Source organism: Falco rusticolus, chromosome 9 (assembly GCF_015220075.1).
Source record: "Falco rusticolus isolate bFalRus1 chromosome 9, bFalRus1.pri, whole genome shotgun sequence".
NCBI classification, from domain to species: Eukaryota; Metazoa; Chordata; class Aves; order Falconiformes; family Falconidae; genus Falco; species Falco rusticolus.
The window spans coordinates 23,654,929-23,677,914 of record NC_051195.1 but is presented as its reverse complement, the minus strand read 5'-3'; the positions used below and the strand labels follow the sequence as shown (position 1 = coordinate 23,677,914).

Here is a 22,986-nt window from a genome sequence, read left to right as displayed (position 1 = left end):
GTTTGGTTGTTTGTTTCGGGGCTTTTGTGGGCTTGAGGGGAGAGAAGGGGGAATCTTGTTTTTCTTCCAGAGTGGGTTGGGTAATCCTTATTCATATGAACAGAGCTTTCCTTTAAAAGATAGGCTATACTAATATGTAGGCTTTGCTTCAAGCTCAGTAACTTCGTTTCAACCTACCGCCTGTTGGAAGCTGTGGCTTTCAGCATTGTGAATTTCTCCTGGGCAGTACTGTTAAGATAACAGTATTGATGTGTATTATTGAGTATATTATTGAAGAAGCTTCAGCAGAACTTAATCTTGGGCATGGTCTTACTGAGTGGTTGTTCGGGAATTACCAGCTGATTAATTTCTAGAGTAGTTATGCTTTGTGCTTTCCTGAGTGCTTTCCAGGTTCAGGTAGTGCTGCCCGCTCCAAAGAATCCCAAGTTGCATGTACTAGGTACCTTAGAGAGAATGGCAGAGCTGCTTAATGCAGCCATGTGGTGCACATGCAGCCCGACATACAGATGAAGAGGAAACCTTGTGCAGGAAGCTGCTTACCATCAGTGCTACAGCATACAATACGGGAGGAAACTGTTCCCTTTGGAGCCATAAAGTGTGTTCTCTTCTTTATCTACTGTCTCTTGCTAATCTGCATGTTGCTGTTCTGTCTATTTAGGAAAAAAAGAGTTGAATGTAATTGTCTGCTTGGTAATAAACTGCAGAACTCTGACCACTGCTGGCATTTAACCAAGAAAGCTTTGTGGGTTTTGGGGCAAACCTGAACTAAATAACAGGCTGATGTGTTAATTTTATGTGTGTGTAGCCTTTTGCAGCAACATCCTTAGAGCCAACCAGCAGTTCAGATCTCTTCGCAGCATCACCACCAGCTCTGGAGAAGGATGTCAAGATCCAAGCTAAGAAAGTGTTAAGCTTGTTTGAGGAGGAGGAAGAGGAAAGACTGGAAGATGATGACGGCATTAAAAGCGCACAGAAAGAAATTGGTGTGGTGAGTCTAGGGCAGTTCTTGAACACTAGGAAATAGTATTTCTACCTTTGCTGTTCTAGGCAAGGTTTTGGTTTTACCCTTCTCTCTCTTTGTGTCTTGGAGGCTAATCTTTCTCTGTTTCTAAACTTTCAGATTCTTGGGTGATAAATTATTATTGTTCTTCCCCATGATCCTGAATCCTTCTGTAAAGTTTTCCATCCCACTAACTCGAAAGCATTTTGCTGCATGCTAGTACGAAAAGAAATTCTGTACAGATGTTTTAGTGCAGCTACTTGGTGTCTGCTGTATAGAACTGATTCCACATTTACCCCTTAGGGTCAGAGGTACTAGGAAGTAGGATGTAGATTCTGAAGCTCTGTGGTTTATCCCTTTATTTTCTTTATATTGTTGAAGTTTGCTCAGTGGATATATGCCTGCAAACTTAGCTTCAGCAAGAGTCATCTTAATTCAGTATTTACTTTTATTTTTCAAATATGTGCATTCACTTTTTTTAAAAAGCCTCCAGTTGCCGTATACTTGCTGTCTCACTTCCCTGATATAGCATATACCATCAAGAAGTAGACTTTGAATCTTCAGGAGCAATATCCTTGAATTCATGTTAATGTTCTTGTTCCTACTTGATGCAGATGTACCAAATTTTTTTTCTTTAAGTTTGAAGTCATGTCAAAAAGTACATACTCTATACTACAGTATACTGCAAAGTTTCGTCATCTTAGTGTGACCATGTAAAGTAAGTTGTCAGCCCTAAAGGCTATACACACTTTATTCGGAAGTTGCTGGAGCTGAATGAAATAGATGTCTCTTGGAGTAAAATCCCTGTTTATAGCTGCTTCTGAGCTGAAATGGATTGTTAGCTTGAGTGCTTATTTACTTGTTGTGAGTATATCCTATGTTTGGGGGTTTTTTGGGGGGCACATTGTGAGATGGTTGCAAGAAGCCACATATGTCTTATCAATTTGGGAAGATACAGATCCTTCAAAGCACTCAGCTGTCAACATATAAGTGTGATTAAGCGTTTCACTGAAATGCATATTCATGCAAAAATTGGAATAGGTAGTTTAGGAACTCAATCTTTTTGATAGGCAAATCTGAAAGGTGCTACTATTTTCCTTGCTTATCTTGGCTTAGCATGAATTTCATGTGTGGATACTTTGAGATGTCTATTAGGCTTTCTTTCCTTATCTGGGCATAAACAGCAGTTACAGTGCTCTAAAAATGTGACCCGACTTTTGATACAAAATTAAAGCTGGTGCACAGAGAGGCTGAGAATGGAGCAGTAATAGAAATCTTAAGACAGGTATGCACCAAAAATAGTGTACTGGAAACTAGAAGGCAGCCCTCTGGGGCTGCTGGAGACTTGGACTGAGGAGAATTGAGCTTTATTCTTATGACTACTGCTCCTGCTGCTTGGAAGTTGAGTCTGATGTTATGCTACTGGATGTTCAGTCACGCTCTTCAGAGGCATACTTTCATTTGTGTAGGTCCTGAAGAGACAGCTGGGTGGTGAAACATAGATACTGGCCTTTACCTAGACATTCAGTGGGGCCCTTCGCCTTTTGAAAATCAGCCTGGGTGCATACAGTGACCATGATCATAGAAAGACATTGGTTTTGGTGTCCAAGCAACTGATACTGGTTGGTTTGCCAGATAATGGAGGGCTGATAAGTTGGTATGTTTGACTGTCAATCTTCCCCAGCACCAGCAAATTGGAAAGTACAAGCCTTTGCCAAAGGCAGACAGTATGTTCTGTTCTTCATTGTGGGGGTGCGGTTGCTTTAGTGGGAGGAGAATAGAGAATCTAGCGACAGTAACAGCTTTACAGGCCTTCAGCTTTAGGTTTGGGGGTTTTTTTATTATATTATTCTTCTTTTAAAAAGGTACCTTAGAAAGATAATTAACCAAATTCTCTTCCTCTCACTTCTGTGACCTGCACCCTCAGCTGAAAAATTCAAGGCATTAAAGTCTTACTGAAATATAAACCTTACTACTGAAATATAAACCTTACTGCACACTCATGGTAACATACTGAATTTTTTTTTTCTTCCTTCTAAGGAAGCTTTACAAGTAAATAGTAGCGGCAGGATCTCAGGTCAGCAGACAGATACATTTTGGTTAATGTCTTCTCGTGAAATTGAACTGTGAATACAAATACTTACACAGTAAGTTTCACAAATTTGGTCAAAGTAAAATATTTAACTAGCAGTTCAAGTTTTATTTTTGTTACCAGGGTCACAGTGTAGCTTCAGGTGAATTGCAACCTGCATTTTCACTAGGTAAATAAACTCCTTAAGGGGAGGGAGTTTCTCACTGTGTGGACCTTTCTTCTCTTGTTCCAGGCTTCTGAGAAAACTACTTGGCCCAAAAGCACTGGAGTCTTTCAAGATGAAGAGCTCCTCTTCAGTCACAAACTTCAGAAGGACAATGATCCGGATGTTGACCTCTTTGCCAGCCCCAAGAAATCAATAGTGAGTTCAAAATTCTCCTCTGAACCCGCTATTTAAAAACAGTCTTTGAAGTGTACAGCCTACTGGTGTTCCTTGTTTGAACAGTCACTGCTTTCCAGGGAGGGCCAAGTGCTAACATCAGTTCAGGCATCGTGGGCCGGAGGGGATGTGCTTTTGATCTGACACATCTTTTCTTTATTCTTTGTCTCTTTAGCCTGCAAACCGTATCCTCAAGCCATCATCTGGAGGAGGGCTTTTTGGGGATGACAATGAGGATGATCTCTTCAGTACCACTAAAACAAGTCTTCCGGTATCTGTTCCTCTACTGTAAATGGCTTATATAAAAGGCATTGGAAAGTATATGGAAGGAATTCTTCCCATATGTATTCCCACAAGAAGTGAAGTGACATCTCAAGTGTTTTTGGGAGGATAGAAATGGTCATTGTGACCCTGGAGACACAGGGAACAAACAGATGCATTAGGTCTGCCAAATCTGGGATGAGAGGATTGGATTCTTTTTAGTTTTGTGTACCACTTGGACTGGCTTAGGTGTAAGAGAGCACATCTGAGCAGAAATCAGACTAGTATTTTGTATTTTTTAATGGTTTTATTGTTTAACTTGCTAATATTGCTTTCCTGTAGTTCACACCTGACTGATGAGCCTTGCACTATGCTTATTTAATTAAAGTCTCTGCAGGTTGGTTTGATTTAAGGTAATGAATGCAGTATTAGAATACTTGTGAATCATGGGATTCTTTTTAGAGGGCAAGGAGCTGCAGTAATGAACTAGACTGCATTACAGGTGGTCTGAGGTCAAAGTCCTAACACGCATTCTAAGCTGCTACTCTAAACATCTGGCTTAAAGTGAAGTCAACTCTTACTTTAGTCTATTTTAATGTCTATAGCTGGAAGTTGGGCTGGAAAATGCAATAGTTGCTGGAAACAGTTCCTTTGAGGACTGTGGAAGGGGTGGTCTTAAGTAATTAGTGCTTGGCAGTTATATATGGAGCCTGTTTGCTTGAAAACGTAAAAATAGCAGTGTTTCTTAGCTAGCTTTGTGCCTTTTATATTCTTTGCTGTCCTGTGCATGAGGAAATCTGTATGCATTTGGAAGTTTGTTGAAACTCTCATTTATCATTAACATAGACAGCAAAAGTTGAGGTAGGAATGAAGGAGTGGAAGGCCCTTGTCACTGCGGAGCCAAAAGGCAATGCCTGCTATGGACTGCAGAGCCAAAAGATGTGGCTAGTTCTCTTCTCAGATGAAGCAAGATTTTAAAAAGCTTTGCTTGTTTTAGGTGGTGTTTTTTTGTTTTGTTTTTTGTTTTAATCTGCAGACCATGCTTTATAGCCAATTCATGTTGACTTGTTCTGTTATTACTTTCAGAAAATAGCCGAGAAGAAAACTCTTAAGACCAGTACTGGTCCTTCCTTGGAGAGCAGTAACCTTCTAGAAAATGCTTTAAGTACCAAACAAGATGAAGCTCTGAAGGCAGTAACTACAGAGGCAAGTACTTAAATCTTATGCCTTGAACAGCATGCAAAGAGAAAGATGTATCATTTTGTTTTCAGTATGTGTCTTGAAAAGATCAAAACTAATGCCTGGATTCACTGGCTGCAGAGTGGCAATGCATGGCCAAACTTCTCTCTGGTTATCAGCAGGTGCACTGTTACTAGCAAGAAGTCTAAATGCTATTGATACAGTGTTTTATTCATTGCCCACACACTTCAAAGGACAACGTACAAGGCAGTGAAGAACTATACATCAGGTCCAGTTGAACTGAAAATGGGTTGTTGTTTATTCATTTCTGAAGTGCCAGTGTCTGTTAAGAGTGAATGTGCTCTTTAAAGTACAGGTAGGCTTTCTCAGGAAGGAGATCAAGGCATGCAACACAGATCTGTGGCTGTTGAGAATCTTATCTTGGAGACTTTATGGTGAGCAAAATGTCTCCTACTCCTGTCCTTAATCTTTCAGAACCAAGGGTCTCTGGGAGAGGCAGTCTGGATCTGATTTCAGGCTTGTGCCTCACCAGAGCTGCTTGTTGGATTTCCATCTGTAAGAGATTTGCTTTTCATTGCGGAGGGTGGGTGGTGTTTTTTCTCCCCTGGGCTGAGGAACACAAAGCAAATCTGTAGGGCTAGTAATTAGCCTGTCTTCCCTTATGGTGAAGTACTCCTTGAAGTGTAGAACCACACTTATCTTCCCTTTTTTTTTGTAGCAATTGACAGCCTGGTCTAAGAATGAGCTCAGCCTGTCAAGTTCAGCTGAATACCACATGATTTAAGTGAAGAATGATCTCCTTGGACACTAGGATTCCTCTGTCATGCTATCAACACCCCAAAACCAGTGTCCAAACCTTTGCAAACCCTCAGTTACTTCAGTGTGGCTGAAGGAGCTCTGACTGCCCAATCATACCAACAGCAATACAGACTAGCTCACAGAACCATGTAGACTACAAACATGTAAAGAGCAAGCCCTAGGAAGAGCACCTCAGCTCATTATATTCATCCCTGAGTCCTACAATTGACCCATGTCTTCAGACCAAACAGCTGTTCTTGCTCTTTTAGTCTAGTCTTATTTCTGGCACTAATGGCCTGCTTTTTATAGAGGAGCACTCACTTCTCTGAAGCTGTTTTCCTTGCAGGCCGAGAGGTACATTTTTGCAGCCCCCTTGGCATCCCTATGACCCTATCATAGCCAGTCACAAAGAGAAAAGTTAGTTATATCATGATCGGGCAACATGGCTTCAGAGGGTCTTAGGGGAGAGAATAAGCAAGGAGGGAGGGTAGCTGTAACAGTTTGATTTGAGTGGTGTTGTGTGACCTGGAGAAGGTGGAAGTTGGGTTACTATGGCAAAGTATAATAATTGGGTAGAAGGAGGGTGGAATGAAATGTAGTAATGAAGATGGGGCTGTGGCATGTGGGGAACTGAAGCTGAAAACTGAGTGACTGTAGCTCTGGCAGAAGAATGTGATGGTAACAAGATATCTTCAAAAGAAATTGGTAAGCAGTGAGCAGCTTTCTATAGATGTGTTAAAATGCAAACTATAATCTGGTTGATAACAATTTCTCCACTTGTTTAATCCACTGTAATTCTGTGCAGAAATTTGCAGGTCCTGTTCCAATTAAAACCAAAGAGCCCTCATCTCGGATTGGAAAGCTACAAGTAATTAACTTTATTGGCATTTTGACTTTCAAAAAAAACCAGTCTTCCTTGCCTCACTGATGGCTTTCTCTGAAACAAAATCTTCTACTTCCTTACTTTACTCTTGCAATTATTTTTTTTTTTTTAGATGGGCTATTTTCTATTACTTTTTCTATATTGCATGTATAATATTATTTCCCTCTCCCATTTCAGAACTGACTCTGAGCAGCACTTTTTACTCTGTGTGGGGGCAGAGGGTGGGCTCCTCTTTGACCTGCTATTCTCAGCACTATTTTAAGTACGTTCGGAGACTCTTAGGGGTTTGGGCTTTTGGTTATGTCCCTCTCTGACATGAAATGACTAATAACTGTCTGTATCACAATATCACTTTTAATCACAGAATGATCAGGGTTGGAAGGGACCTCTGGACATCATGTAGTCCAACACCCCTGCTAACACAGGTTCACCTACAGCAGGTTGCACAGAATCCCATCCAGGCGGGTTTTGAATGTCCCCAGAGAAGGAGGCTCCACAGCCTCTCTGGGCAGCCTGTGACAGGGCTCTGTCACCCTCAAAGTGAAGACGTTCTTCCCCATATTCAGAAGGAGCTTCCCGTGTTGCAGTTTGTGCCCGCTGCCCCTTGTCCTGTCGCTGGGCACCACTGAAAAGAGCCTGGCCCCGTCCTCTTGGCACCTGCCCTCAAGATATTTGAAGACATTGACAGGTCCCCTCTCAGTCTTCTCCAGGCTGAGCAGGCCCAGCTCTCCCAGCCTTTCGTCACAAGGGAGATGCCCCGGTCCCCTCACTGCCTTTGCAGCCCTGCACTGGGCCCTCCCCAGCAGTTCCCTGTCTCTCTTGGACTGGGGAGCCCAGCGCTGGACACAGCACTCCAGCTGCAGCCTCCCCAGCGCAGAGCAGAGGGGCAGGATCACCTCCCTCGACCTGCTGGCCATGCTCCTCCTAATGCACCCCAGGGTCCTTCTGGCTGCCTTGGCCACCAGGGCACACTGCTGGCTCGTGGGCAACTTGCTGTCCACCAGCACTCCCACGTCCTTCTCTGCAGAGCTGCCTCCCAGCAGGCCAGCCCCAGCCCGTACCGGTGCATGGGGTTGTTCCTCCCCAGGTGCAGACCCTACACTTGCCTTTGCTGGACTTCATCAGGTTCCTCTCTGCCCGGCTCTCCAGCCTGTCCCGGTCTCACTGAATGGCAGCGCAGCCTCCTGGTGTATCAGCCACTCCTCCCAGCTCTGTGTCACCTGCAAACGCTCTGAGGGTAGCTCTGTCCCTTCATCCTGGTCACTGATGAGTAAGTTGAACAGGACTGGGCCCAGTACTGACCCCTGGGGAACACCGCTAGCTACGGGCCTCCAGCTACGCTCTGTGCTGCTGGTCACAACCCTCTGAGCTGTGACAATCAGCCAGTTCTTAGTCCACCTCACTTGTCTCCTCATCTAACCCACACTTCCTCAGTTTACGTGTGAGGATGTTATGGGAGACAGTGTCAAAAGCCTTTCTGAGGTCAAGATAGACAACATCCACTGCTGTCCCCTCATCTGCCCAGCCAGTCATTCCATCCTAGAAGGTTATCAGGTTGGTCAGGCCTTTTCTCTTTGGTAAATCCATGTTGACTGGTCCTGATGACCTTCTTCCCCTCCATATGCTTAGAGATGACCTCCAGGATGAGCTGTTCCATCACCTTTCCGGGGATGGAGATGAGGCTGACCGGCCTGTAGTTTCCTGGGTCCTCCTTCTTGCCCTTTCTGAAGACTGGAGTGACACTGGCTTTCCTCCAGTCCTCAGGTACCTCTCCTGTTCTCCACGCCCTTTCAAAGATGATGGAGAGTGGCTTGGCAATAACACCTGCCGGCTCCCTCAGCACTCAGGGGTGCATCCCATCGGGCCCCATGGATTTGTGGGTGTCAGGTTTGCTCAGGTGATCTCAAAATGATCCTCCTTGACCAAGGGAAAGTCTGTCTTTCTCCAGGCTTCTTCTCTTGCCTCCAGGGTCTGGGAAACCAGAGGGCCAGCCTCAGCAGCGAGGACTGAAGCAAAGGCAGCATTCAGTAACTCCACCTCCTCTGTGTCCTTTGTCCCCAGGGCACCCACCTCATTCAGCAGCAGGCCCACGTTTTCCCAAGTCATCATTTTCCTGCTGATGTATTTGAAGAAACCCTTCTTGTTGTCCTTGACCTCCCTCACCAGATTTAATTCCAAATGGACATTCCTAAAAAGTACATGGTCACCCATGACAGCATTCCAGTGATGTGGGCTACCCCACCATGTCCCCATAACTGCAATGAGATCATGGCCCTGCCACCGCACACTGCTCTGTCATTCTTCCTGTGTATTCCCCGTGCTTCGTGCGTGGGTGTACAGGCACTTCAGAGCACACAGGTTTCCCAGGAGGGCTGCAAGAGGATCCACCATGGCCACGCACACCCTTGAGGTGGCTGGCCTTCTGTACCCATCTTGGGAGGCAGCAAGGGAACATGCATCGCTGCTCTGGTTGGCCTGGCTTATTCCCCAGTTGGATGTGATGGTGTGAGCATTGCCACCTTGGACCCCAACCCACACCAAGTCCTTCAGTTTAAAGCCCATCCCACCAAGCTGTCCAGTCTGCTGCCAAAGATTCCCTTGCTGCTTCTAGACAGATGGGTCCCATCCCACCCTAACAGGGTCTAGTCAAAGAATGTCGCATTGTTGCAGAAGCCAAATCCCTCATGACAGCACCAGCTGTGAAGCCATAAGTTGGTGTGCAGTATAAATCTATTTCTGGCTGCACCCTTTCCTCTTACTGGTAAAATGTAAGAGAAAATGACTTGGGCACCAAAATGTTTCACCTGTGGCCCCAGGGTTTTATAATCTTCCTTGATTCTGCCCAGGTTCTGGATTGCAGTGTCATTTGTGCCCATGTGAAAGAGTACGGGAGGATAGCAGGCCGTGCTCTTGACAAGTTGTAGTACCCTCTTTGGACCTTGGCTCCTGGAAGGCAGCATACCTCTTGTGACTCCCTGTCAGGCCAGCAGATGGGTATCTTGGTGCCCCCTAACAGAGAGTCACCCACTACAAGCAGAAGTTTCTATTTACAGGAGTCAGTGTGTACTGCTGGAACAGTGTCTCCACACAGACCTTGCTCGTGGGTGTCTATAGCTGCTAAAGCTTCCTGTCTGTTCCTGGTTGTAATGCGGGAGAGTGGAAACTAAAGCAGAGTCCTACTTTTGTGGGAACGATGTCAGAATGTGGGAATTAATGTCAGAACCATTGTTGTCCTCAGAAAGGATACTGAGCTACATAGGCGTCTAGTTCAACATAACGTAGCCATGCTGTTCCTGAAGCTCTTACACAGAATAAGTGTTGAGCCCTCCACAGGCTTAGTGAGACAGAGGATGTGGGTGATGCAGAAGTGCATAGGTGTAAGAAAGGCCAGGCACTTGTAGAAGTAGAACTTGAATGCCCACATATGCTAGTGCTTGCTCATTCTCTGGGGCCATGCTTGCACTTAAAGAGTTATTAATGTGATCTCTTCTTGTGTGTATGCTTTTGTTTTCTATTGTTTTATAGGCTAATTTAGCTATTAACCCTGCAGCCTTACTACCTGGTGCAATGCCCAAGGTCTCTAATGTGAAGTCCCCCTTACCAGTTCTGGATACTCCTTTACACGAGCCCAAGGATGTACAGAACAGCGAAGCCTTCTCTGCTTCAGGAAACAACGAAGAACTAGGTGTTAGCTTTGATCAGCCTATGCAAGCGGATACTTTGCACAGTGCCAATAAGGTAACCTTGGTATTTAGGAAAATGGAAAGGGGGATTAAAACCACAGTCTGTCCTCATGCTGGAATTTGTGTTTTGGTATGCATGTTCTGCTAAGCGTGGCCTATCTGAATCTAAATGGAGGTATGAAAATCTCATCTCCTCTCTCTTCAGTGGACCACTGAAGAGAAAGTCAAGCCTCCTACATTCTTAGCTCTATAAGGGCCTTATGCATATGCTTAATTCTGTGCCTTTTTAAGGTACACATGTACGTTCCCCAAATACAGTGTTTTTCTCTATAGGTTAAAGGTACTTTATAGCATAACATCTTGTCCTGATGTCCCAGGAGATGCCAACCTGAAAACCATAAAAAAGGCGTCTCTCTAAATTAAGTACAAAGCATGTTATGGACAGTTGCTGTGGCAAGATATCAAGAACGCATTAGTGCTGTAGCTTGACCTTTACCTCCTCAGTGGATAAAAGTGTCATGTTATCCTGAACTTTCAATATCAATTCTTTTTCAAATAAAAACTGTTTTTAATGAAAAATCCCACAGAAAACAACAAAGTGTTACAGCTTTTGATATGGTAGATCTCTGCCTCCTGAGTCACTTATTTTTGTTTATACCTTTTACTTTATGGACTGAAAAAGGCATATTCTAATTAAAGATTTAGGGGTTCTTAAAAAAAAAAAAAAAAAAAAAAAAGCAAGCTTGAACCATGTAGTTAAGATTTGGTCTGGTTGCTTTTGATTTTATAAATCTCGGGTTTCCTGACAGCAGCTGTTTGAATAAGATAACTCAGTATCCTAACTTTGATTCTTTCCTTCCTTAATGCTGCTGGGACTGTTAATTACTCGATGAGTAGCAGAGATGACTTGGGAAGGTGCAGCAGCTGTCACCACAATAGCTGACATGACCCCTTAGTGTCAAATGGCTTTAAAGCTTGTACATCAAACTAATGCGTTACCATGTAGGCATAGTTGTTTCTAATACCAGCATGTCCTGCACAACAGACAAACACCTCTATCGTGATACTTTTAAATAGATAAGCTTGCAGAAGAGTAGATCTCACATAGCTGCGTATGGTAAACCTCAAATGTTGACTTTAGCATAGTGATGATGCATGTTTGTTTACAGAATTAATCTGAGAGGTATCTCAGTAGCTATACAGTAATTTTTTTTGTGGCTCTGGTTACATGCTTTACTTCTGGTATGTGATTCTTCAGCCTTTCAAGTTTGAGTTTAAGCTGTGAATGTATGCAGCCAAATGCATTTTTTTCCAAAGGGTTGAACAAAGCAACCTATCCACCATTCTGGCTATCCTTTCAAACAACAGTGCATGGAGCAGGGGTCAGATTTTTTCAAGTGCATCTCCCATCATCATTTTTGTGGTTTTCAGCCATGCTCTGATTAAAACAGCCCCACACTCTGAAGGCAGATGTGTTTCTGCAATGATTCTGACAAAAGCACGTGGCTCCTTTAAGCTGTGTTACAGCATATCCATCCAGATTGTCTTTCTACTCCAACACTGCAATTAACAAAAGGGAAGAGGAGGCTGTACTGGTCTGTTTCCCTACCTATGTGAATACTCCTGTCCATATGTGATATGGTAGAGGCTATAATGGAAGCTTGCAGGGGGGCTTCTTTCAAAGCAGCGGAAGAATGAACTGCAGAAGGCTATAAATAAAATGAAATTAAATGGAAAACATAATTAGTCATGGCTTGGACAGACTAACTGCGCAGAAGCCCCTGGATTAGCAAGCTGTCTGACTAAGGTATTACCTAAAGCCGAGGGGCTAGAGTGGCTTGCTGACCTTTATTGTGAGACTCTACATGCAAGTACTGTTGCTTTTGTACCACAATTCCACCTGCTGCGGAATGAACAGGGGGCAGCAAATCAAAAGCACTGGGTTATTTTTCTGAACTTTGCTGCAAACTACTCCGAGCTTAAATGTCCCACTTGTCTGTCTTTCCTCTTTCTGAAAAATGGGGAGAATGGATGATGCTAAGCAGCTGATGATGAATGGTTCCTGTTATTTCTCCTTATGACATAAATCAGTGTTGTCTCAGCATTCCTTGCTGAAGATTCCCAACTGAGCATTTGTTTAAACGTACATGTAGCTGTTTAAGTAACTTAAACCAGAGCTGTGAGCAGAACTTGCACATAATTGAGTTTTAGTGTGATGTGTGTTAGTGAAATGGGTGATGCGTGTTAATTGCAGTGTTGTGAAAGCAAAGTGCTAGGAGGAAACAACAGGAATCCTAACCTGTCTTCTGTGCAGTGTGGATGGTTCTTTTTCCTTCTGTATAACCCTACTCTGCTTTTACTCCTTTCTTGCAGACCAGGATCAAGGTTACAGGAAAACGAAGACCTCCTAGCAGAATGGCCCGCCGTCTAGCTGCCCAAGAGTCTGAAGAGGGTGAGGAGATAGACAGTTCTAAAGAATCACAGTTCTCTCTACCAAAACAGATGTCAGCAGTAGTGAACATAAAGGAGCCTCTTAGTACTGAAGCAGACTCCAAGGAAAATGGCTTTCTCTCTGGCATGTCACTACCAGCTCATGGCAGTGTTTTGTATGCTGGGACAAACAAACTCCTTCCTCCAGAATCCATGGACCAAGGGGATGATCTGTTTGAATCAGAAGACTTTTTTGCAAGCAGCTCAGCATCCAAACCAGCTGCACAATCAAAGTTAAAGGAGGGAATGCCAGACAGCGTAGCTAACAAACTCATCAAGGGCAGGGAAAAAAAGTCTGATCTGTCTGTTCTGGGCGATCAGGACAGCAATGATCTCTTCCAGCCTGTACAGCAAAAATCTTCAACAAAAAGCAGCCCTATACCTTTTCTGGAGGAAGAAGAAGACTCTCTCTTCACCTGTCAGAAAACTGGAAAAAAGGATTTGAAATCTGTTGTCCGGCAAGCTGTTGACCCTAGTGCCCAAGATATCTTTGAGGTAATGGTTGAGCCTGCCAACTTGGCCTTCTTGATCCCCTGGGCCTTATGCAGACCCCTTTACTTAAACACAAACTTATTGGAGGCTGCTGAATAAGATGGGGTGTGCAGGATAGGTAGGGAAGTAAACTGCCAATCATGCTCTATTACTGGGCAATAGAAACCCCATCTTTGGTTGTTCACCCCCTTAATAGCAAGAGTGGATGAAAAGGTGGAGCCTTAACACGGAGTAGGCATGTCACTTACTGTGCTGTGACAACATACCTATGATTATCAGAGTAGTAAAGTATTTGGATATTAGCAGTCTGTTCAGCGGACAGCAGCTCAAATAACTCTCTTAAAAATATTTTTTTTTAAAAAAAGGAATAAAGTTGTCAGTCTGGGCAGCTGATGGAAGCATCTGTGTGCTGTGCTTGACCTGTGCATAATCCCACATTATGGCACTTCTGCCAGGTCCTCCATGAGAAGGGACTCAAACTTCTCAGGTTTGAGAAGTGCAAGGCTGTCAGTTGAATTTAACATCTCAGTTGTTGCGTACGAATTGTGACTATTCTCTTGAAGTGTGTTGTGTATTGATGATCTCTCTGTGCTTTGCTCCAAGGATGATATATTTGCTACTGAGGCAATTAAACCAATGAACAAAGCAAAAGAGAAAATGCCAGAGACTAACCTGTTCGATGATAACATTGATATTTTTGCGGATCTCACCGTAAAACCGAAAGAAAAGAAGACCAAGAAAAAGGTGGAACAAAAATCTATATTTGATGATGATATGGGTGAGTGTCTAATGACTTGCTGCTAATCTCATAATACTGTCCTGAGTTGCATTCATTGAAGATATTTTAGAACCCTTTGCTTTCTTTTAACTTTTCAACTGCTCTGAAATCCCTGGTCATCTTTGGATTTTAACCTTGGATGTGAACTTCTTAGATTTGTAGAACTAGCACAGCATTTACATGGTTTAGTAGAGTGTATTAAATTCTGAGAGAAGAAATAGTTTAATTCCTATAGGGATTTTCTTACCTGTGGGAATGAGAAAAATTTTTGTCTGGAGTAAGAGATTAATCTCATGTTGTTATGGCTCTGAGATCCATTCTGCATTTCAGTCTACACAGCTTTTTGTATTGTACCTTTAGGTGAATCATTGATATGAAGAAGTTAGCATCTCTTCCTGCCCCACCTTCACTGTCATGTTGACGGCCTTGGAGCCTGTAAGATTTTGTTTACATCCAAGTATACCCAGAACAATTTACAAATACTACACCTGAGAACAAAAGTTTATCTTGTATAATTTGTTGAAAAAGCAGCATATAGCAATTTGAAATGATGCAAAGCATGCTCTTTTCCTGATCTTCATCAGTGGAGGTATTGAAAGTCGTTTGATCTCCACCTGTGTCTGTCTGTTCTCAGGCTCTTCATGTTTATAGCTCTTCTTTGGGATTGCAAGTATTTCTTTTCCTCTAAGACAAAAATTCCCTTCTCTAGCTTTGATTCTTGTCAGTCTTCATTCTTTCCAACCTATTCAAATTGAATCTGACTTATCACTGTTTTGCTTGGACTGCTGTTAAGCATTCCAGCCTGATGGAATGACCTGGTTGAAGTCTGTAAATGTGTTAGAAACCTTACCGGAGAATGAACATCTCAAGATTTCAAAACTTTCTCAACTGATATAAAAAAATAAGACTTAAATGTTTGCAGGCAAAGTATTTGAAATAATGTATTGGATGATTAAAATATCTTATTTTAATAATTTACATTTTTTCATGTAGCCTGTAGCAAACAAAAGAATTTCCCAAAGAGCTACCCCTTCCAAATATTTCAGCACAAACCCCCAGACCTCATGTTGAATAAAACAGTTGTAGAGTGCCACTTGAAAATATCGTTGAAAATTAGCCACAACAGAACCTGTCATTTGCACTTCCACTTTTAACATCTACTCTGGTGCTAGAGCTTGTTGTTTTATGTCACACATCTGATTGTGATACCTACAGCACCCTGTATCTGATAGACTTCATCTACCTCTGGAGTGTTGATTGTTCTGTGGTGCAATCATAGGTGCGCAGCTTCTTAGTGCCTAAAGCAACGGAGCTCCAGAACACCAACAGGAGTGTAGGGAGGATGCCTGAAGGTGGAGGATGCCCTGCTGGCAGTAGAGCAGTAGAACTGGCATTTGCCTATGCTTCAGGTTAAGGGTCGCCTTAAGTGATCATAATAGGACTTTATCAGGGCTGTATACTGTTGTCTTAGGACATCCTTTCTGCTGTAAATAAAACAGTAAGTGGGTGCGGTCTTGGGGGAGTGGAGGCTGCAGGCTGCTTTCCCTTGTCCTACCACAGCTTCTAGACACTACTGTATTTGTGTTAGGCATGTGGTGGCAGCATTAGAAAAAAACCTTTAGCTAGGTCTTTATCCTAGCCTCCTCAGCGACCGTACAGCTGATGACACAAACATCTTGGTCACCTCTGCCTGTCTGCAAAATGGTGACCGAGCTTTGACAAATACTGTTCTCCATGGCCAAAACTTTCCTATTCTTTAAGCCTTGTTATAAACTGGGAGTGATACCTCTACTGCTTATGGCACTGTACTGCTCTGCTGAAGATAATCCATGTGGTAGCTTCTTGCTTTGGAGTGATGCCAGTAGGGGATTACTCTGTTTTACTGCCTTTCTAAACTGCTGTTGTGATGAAATGTTGTACTGGATTATTCCTGTGTAATCCCTATGATCAGCACAGTAGCAGACACGTGCTGGAGTGGAAGAAGTAGTGAGAAGAGAAAGGCAAGCATGTTGTGATAAGCCACTTCGTGCTTAGCCTCTGCTCAAGGTTAGGATATATGGTGAAGGGTGAAATACTAGTTTTTATAGTCAGGACTAGTAAATGGCTATTAACCTCTGTATAAGACCTGTGTTTTCTTAATAGGGATTCAAGACTAGTTATGTGCTACTTATACAGGCCTTGTGAATCACTAATGAGCCATATATTTCAGCCTTGCAAATGTATTCTTTTATTCCTTCATAGTCCAACTGCATAATCTGAGTATCCTGAAGTTAAAACCTCGATGTTCTTCCTGTGAAGAGTCTTCTCTTCCTATGAAGAGATACACTGTGTGTGTGCCCAGGAAGCCTCAGGGCAACACTTGAGCACGTGTATGGTAGCAGCTCTTTCTCTTTCTGTGAGCACAGTCCTAAACTAGTTACACTTCACACTAGTTACAGCAAGAAGTGCAGGTCTGTGAGCTCTGCTGCTGGTACAGGGTATCCAGGTTGGAGGGTTTAATTTCTACCTGTTGTTATCCTTCAGGGGAGGGCTCTGTCTTAATAGCAACATGATATTTTTCCACTTCATGGTTCTAGTTATTCATAACAAAAATGCTTGTATTGAGGAAGGTGGTGAGAGATCTTGATTCAGGAGTGTAGACATACTTTTTGAATATTCAGCAGGATGGAGGTTGTAGCTCTCTGCCTCATTGCATCTTAGCTGTGCTCTGTTCTCAAGTGATTTATGCTGTGTTCTTCACTGAGCTGTAGATTAAAGACTGATGACTAGTGGATGTTGCATAGCAAGTGCCATCTTTTCCTCTTTGGATTTATTCTTTTTGCAACAGCCCCACAGCCCTTGGATCTTTCAGGTTCCTCAGGTACTAACAATCTAGATAAGAACGTTATCCGGGTGTTATGAAGGATGTTATCTGGCACTTGCACAATGGAATTTCATAGAATCATAGAGTCATTTAGGAAAACACCTTTGAGATCATCAAGTCTAACCTGTTAACCCAGCATTGCCAAGTCCAGCAGTAAACCATGTCCCTAAGCACTGCATCTACGCATTTTTTAAAAACCTCCAAGGATGGTGATTCCACTACATCCCTGGGCAGCCTGTTCCAATGCTTGATCACCCTTTCAGCAAAGAAATTTTTCCTGATATATAATGCAAATGTCCCCAGGGGTAACTTGAGGCCATTTCCTCCTGTCTGTCCCTTGTTATCTGGGAGAAGAGACTGACCCCCCCCCCTGCCTACAGCCCCTTTCAGGTAGCTCCTGGGTATAACTCCATCTACTATCACTCTTTGGGCTCAGCTGTCCAGCCAGCTTTTTACCCAGCACAGAGCACACCTGTCCAAGCCATGAGCAGCCAGTTTCTCCAGGAGAATGCTGTGGGAGATGGTGTCAAAGGCTTTACTAAGGTCCCGGTAGACAACATCCACAGCCTTTCCCTCATCCCCTAGGCAGGTCATCGTGTTGTAGAAGGAGATCAGGTTCGTCAAGCAGGACCTGCCTTTCACAAACCCATCCTGGCTGGGCCTGATCCCTCAGTTGTCCTGCGTGTGCCACGTGATGATGCTCAGAACAATCTGCTCCATCACCTTCCCTAGCACCGAGGTCAGGCTGACAGGCCTGTAGTTCCCCAGATCCTCTTTCCTGCCCTTTCTGTAGATGGGTGTCACATTGGCTAATGTCCAGTCTTGCGGGACCTCCCCAGTTAGCCAGGACTGTTGATAAATGATGGAGAGCGGCTTGGTGAGCTCCTCTGCCAGCTCCCTCAGTGTCCTCGGGCAGATCCCGTCTGGCCCCCTACACTTGTGCCCATGTAAGTGGAGCAGCAGGTCACTGACCGTTTCCTCCTGGACTGTGGGGACTTCATTGTGCTCCTCCTCATCCCCATCTTCCAGCTCAGGAGGCTGAGTTCCCAGAGGGAAGCTGGTCTTACTATTGAGGACTGAGGCACAGAAAGTGTGAAGTACCTCAGCCTTTTCCTCGTCTTTTGTGGCAGTGTTCCCTGCTGCATCCAAAGCAGCCGGCCTGAGCTCTAGCTGGGCTTTCGCCTCTCTGATCTGCGCCCTGCATAACCTCACAACATCCTTAGAGTCCTCCAGAGGGGCCTGCCCCTTCCTCCAAAGGTGGCAGACTCTCCTTTCTCCCTGAGTTCCAGCCAAAGCCCTGTCCAGCCAGGCCAGCCGGCAGTGTCTTTGGGCACATGGGGACAGCCTGCTCCTGCGCCTTTAAGACTTCCCTCTTGAAGAATGCCCAGCCTGCCTGGGCCCCTTGGCCCTTCAGAACTATCTCCCAAGGAACTCTGTCAACCAGGCTGTTAAGCAGGCCAAAGCTGGCCCTCTGGAAGGCCAAGGTAGCGGTTCTGCAGATCCCCCTCCTTACTTCTCTGAGAGCTGAGAACTCTTGTAATCTCGTGATCGCTATGCCCAAGATGTCCTCTGACCACTGCACCACCCACCAGTCCTTCCCCGTCTGTTAACAGCAGGTCCAGTGGGGCATCTCCCCTGCCGGCTCACTGCCCAGCTGTGTCAGGAAGTTATCTTCCACACGCTCCAGGAACCTCCTAGGCTGTTTCCTCTCCTCTGTGTTGTGTTTCCAGCAGACATTTATTGTGGAGGTTTAATTTACTAGTACTTCTCAAATGTCTGTGAGAGCTGAACATGTTATAAAATACAAGGATTATGCTGCTCTACTGAGAAGAAAAAAAATACTTAATTTGACTTACAGCTATCAGCTCCCACGTATGTCCTTACAAATGCATCTAGAATCGCAAGCAGCAGGAAAGCATTTGTTTATCACAGAATGTCCTTGGCAGTCACTGCTGTGTGCTGGAGACTCTTAATGTACAATGTTACTTCTGTTTGGCAGTCACTTCACATTAAAATCTATCTTTTTTTTTTTTTTTTTTTTCCTTTAGATGACATCTTTTCTAGCAGCCAGGTCAAGATACCCACTCCCAAAAGCAGATCTTCCCAAGCAGGCTCAGAAGCAAAATCTGAAAGCAAGACACTGAGCACATTTGATGACCCACTGAATGCCTTTGGAGGCCAGTAGCAAAGGCGAGCGTGTTACAGAGAGGAAGCCTTCCTTTTGCCCTGTCCAGTACTAATGCTGTGGATTCTCTAATCCGTTACAGCTGAAATGAGATGGCTGTGGATATTTAAAGATTACCCATTTAAAATGGTTAGTATTATCTTGTCTAATTGTGCTAAATGATATATTTTTTAAAAAAGACAGTAACCTCCTGCTATCTTGTTTCCATGGTGCCCAGATGAATATAGCCTGTGCAATACATGCAATGAAGTAATCTGTTATACAAAGTATAGTTTGTTTTATTGAACAGATCTATAGAGAAAATAATTGATAAATAGTAAACGGAGTTTGTTAAACCAGATCTGTCTGTGTTACTTTCCTCTTTAATGCTTGCTAAGTGACACCTGCATCATGACTTGAAAACAACCAAAACCACTATCGTGCCTTGTCTGGGTCAGCTCCAGTCTACAGAGCAATATTAGGCTAAGGCTGGGTTCTGTTATCAGGTACAGCTTCTCCTCTTATGTAATCAAGCAGTTAACAAATCTTAGCACAGGGCTTGACACCAAGTAGAGACACAAGGTATTTCATATTGGGAGCTAATGTGGTCTATAAAAATAACAGTAGTTAACACTTCTGTGCCAGAAACAGTGTGCTACAGATGAGCCCTAGCACTCCATGAAAACAACAGAAACCTAACATTGTCTTCTGTTCAAATTGTAAGCCATTAAATGAGGGTTTTCACCTGCCTGGATTTACCAAAGTTTTGCAAATAATGCTTTCCGAGAAGTCTGTCTGTACTGAGCATGCTTGATCACTTCAAGGTTAAGAAGCCTGTGTGCATACCTTGGTGCAGAGACTTGCCTGTGCGGAAAGGCTTGCTGTGTGCCTCCCTTTCTTACCCCTAACACACTGTAGGCTGTTTACAGAAGGTTGTTATTCTGTGGCATCCCTTTAAACTGATGCATTTGGCTTAACCTTCTTGCTTCCTGTATTTTATAGATTGCCCTTCTGGAACTGATGCCATTAACCGTACTTGATACCCAATGGTTGACACTTGCTGTCCTGCATGCATATAAGCAGAGCAAATGCATAAATGCAGAAGGATCAAATATTTCTTATTTTACCAGTAACTGCCTGCAATTCTGACTTTATTATAACAGCAGCACATCTGGTTTTATTGATGGACTACTTTATCTTCAACTCTGAAAACTGTTCTGCTCTCTGTGAATTTAAAGTATGTGCTTAGAGAGCTTCTTTGAGAGCAGTTCCTACTTTCACTGAAGCCCTTGTTCTGAGACATCTGCTCCAGTCTCTTGTTTCTCAAGTTGGATTTACTTCATCAGACACAGTAAATACTATAGCCAAAGCATCTAGCACTAATGGGGGTAAAGCAGAAGGAAAGGTTGGAAGGGATAAAGAAATACCATATATTGGTTTGTACTATAGGTGGGCTTGGCAATGATTCATGTTAAGTCGGGGGGTTAGCTGGGAGTAGCAGCTTGGAAAAGAATGTGGGAGCTATTTGCAAATGGGTGTCTACAGTGAGAGCACTTGCGCTTTATTTATAGGCATTACATCTGCTGCATATGCTTCATACGTGATTTGGACTGCTTCTTTACTCCTGTGCTTAGGAGGGCTTCAAAGACATCCTGGGAGAAAGAGGGAAAAATAGTGAATTCTGTTTCTTTTCTGCATCCTCTTTTCTTCTTGGCCCTTCACGTTAATAACTTGTATTTAGCATTGCAAAGAGTGCTGTTCACAAGGTGAGAACCCTGGGGGCCAAAATCTCTTGAAGAAGAAAAAGGTCCTGCCTTGAACTGTTTCTTAAACTTTAATGTGAAAGCTAGGTAGAGAATAGCTCTTGACAGAAACTTGCACCGTGATGTGGATCAAAGCATTACACACACACACACCCCACCCCCGGCCAAGTCTTTCTGAGCTGGCACAGGGAGTGTCTCTTCCTCCTATTAAAATGTGTGGTCCTCAGAGTCCTGGTGACAGACCATGAATCCTGATCTTTTGGGGAGGGCTTGGTCTGAGTGGTAACTTCTTTAACTGAGTTTCGGGTTGTCTTTCTGCAAATTTAATAAACCACGGCTGTATTTCTGAGAAGGGGGCTGCTAGAGGCCCAATGTTACAGCGCACCGGCCTCACTTACCGCTCTGTCAGAGCACTCCTTTCCTGCTGTGTGCATGTGGAAAACCACGGCATTTGTCCTGAGCCTTCTGACTGGGCCTGAAACCTAACAGCTAGAGTCAGGGTAGGTCTTGCATAATTTAAAACCTAAATGGAAAGGAAAGCGGTTAATGTAATTAGCTAAGCTTGTTTTCTCTACTATTTTGCTGGAAGGCTGCGATGGCCTGAGGGAAACACTGCTCCCGGAGCCCGGCCTGGCCGCCTGACGCAGGGCCGGGCGCTGACCTTGAGGAGAGGCGCCCGAGAGCAGCGCTCCCCGCCCCCGGCCTGTCACCCGCCCGAGGGCACCGGCGCGGCCCGCCTCGCACTACGCCGGTGGGCGCCAGCACTCCCCAGCTGCCCCCTGGGCTGAGGTCGGGGGGTGAATGCTGGCTTCGCACGCCCTCCCTGAGGAGAAGCGAGCGGGAGCGCCGCGGCGGGAGACCCCGGGCGCGCCCGGCCCCGGCCCGTGGGACTGCGCGTCCCAGGGGCCCCCGCGGGCGCGGCGGCGCGGGCCGGGGCCGCTGCATCCGGGTCCTTGCCCGCGCACGCGCTGCCGCTTGCGTCTTAATCACAACAAATGAGCGCGGCGCGGCCCGGGGGACGCCCGCCCCTGACGGCGCCGGGAGCAACGCCCCGTGCGGGAGCTGATTGGGAGAGCTGCCGGAGAACGGGCCCGGAGGAGGGCGCCTGGTGGGGCTGTTATAAAGGCTAGGTAGGCGCGGAGGCTGCTGGGGAGCGAGCGGCGGTGCGGGCGGCTCCCGGCTTCGGCCCCCACCCCCCCCGCCGCCGGCGGCTCCCCTCCCGTTCCATGAGGCCCGTTGGGGCCGGCGAGCCCCGGTGAGGTGTGGTGGGCGGCGCTGCACGGGGGGAAAGGAGCCGCGTCTCCCCATGAGCGGGCCTGGGCGGCGGCAGGTGAGGTGAGACCCTGCCCGCCCTCCTCCCGTCGCTCGGCGGTGCCCGGGCCCTTGGCAGCGCGGCTCCCTCGCGGCCCCTGCGGCCGGGGGACGGGGGCAGTGCCCTGGCTCCTGCTCTCCGCCGGCCTGAAGCGCGTCCCTGGAGGGAAGGGGGTGGTTCCCCCTGCCCCGGGGCGGGCTGGGGGCACGGCGGAACGGGCGGCGAGGCCCCGCGTCCTACCTGGGGTGTGCGGCCCGCCCCGGGGCGCGGTGGCGGCGAGGGGGTGGGCGGCTGCGCTCGCTCCTTTGTTTGCGGGCGCTCCGCTCCGCTGGCCTGGGTCCGGCCCGCCGCCGGCGCGGGGGGCGAAGCTGCCGTCTCCTGTGCCTTCCCCGAGCCCCGGCGAGTCCCTATTTTTGTGTCGTTCTGGAGGTTTTTCCCAGCTCTGACCCTCTCGAGAGCTCAGGCGCTGTCAGGACGCTTTGGGCATTAATATCGCGGGTCGGATCGTCATGTTGCTCGTGAAAACAAAATAAAGGTCGTAGGTAGGATCTGGAATGCTGATTGAAACTAGAGTCCCAAAACGATGATATTCCTAATACTGTTTGTGGTTATCTGTTGCACGATCTAGATAGTAATTTACTGCTTCTGAAGAGCTATTTTATTGTTAATCAAGAATAAATTGAAAATCTCTTTTAACAGCTACGTTTACATGTCGTTAGAACTCTTGCTTGTTTGCTTTATAGGTGAAAAATCCCAAACATGAACAGCAATGCACCACACCTGTCCTCAGAGCTGACTTGGCTAGAAGTGGAATGTAGTTCCCTGACA

At 45.4% G+C, this 22,986-nt stretch overlaps 1 protein-coding gene across 6 annotated transcripts in view; it reads left to right on the top strand.

Annotated features, from left to right (window-relative positions):
- LOC119153923 (WASH complex subunit 2A-like) overlaps positions 1-22,986 on the top strand; it is a 45,460-nt gene extending 22,474 nt beyond the window's left edge. For 3 of the 6 annotated variants that reach the window (XM_037400912.1, XM_037400913.1, XM_037400911.1), the window contains 9 exons: positions 806-988; positions 3,325-3,453; positions 3,647-3,742; positions 4,819-4,938; positions 6,536-6,598; positions 10,139-10,351; positions 12,670-13,281; positions 13,882-14,056; positions 18,968-19,444. In XM_037400912.1, the coding sequence (XP_037256809.1) occupies positions 806-988; positions 3,325-3,453; positions 3,647-3,742; positions 4,819-4,938; positions 6,536-6,598; positions 10,139-10,351; positions 12,670-13,281; positions 13,882-14,056; positions 18,968-19,104 (1,728 nt within the window). In that variant the 3' untranslated portion in view covers positions 19,105-19,444. Of the gene's footprint in view, positions 1-805; positions 989-3,324; positions 3,454-3,646; positions 3,743-4,818; positions 4,939-6,535; positions 6,599-10,138; positions 10,352-12,669; positions 13,282-13,881; positions 14,057-18,967; positions 19,445-20,085; positions 20,530-22,901 lie in introns of those variants that run through there. The other 3 variants (XR_005106261.1, XR_005106260.1, XM_037400914.1) reach the window with 3 other exon arrangements.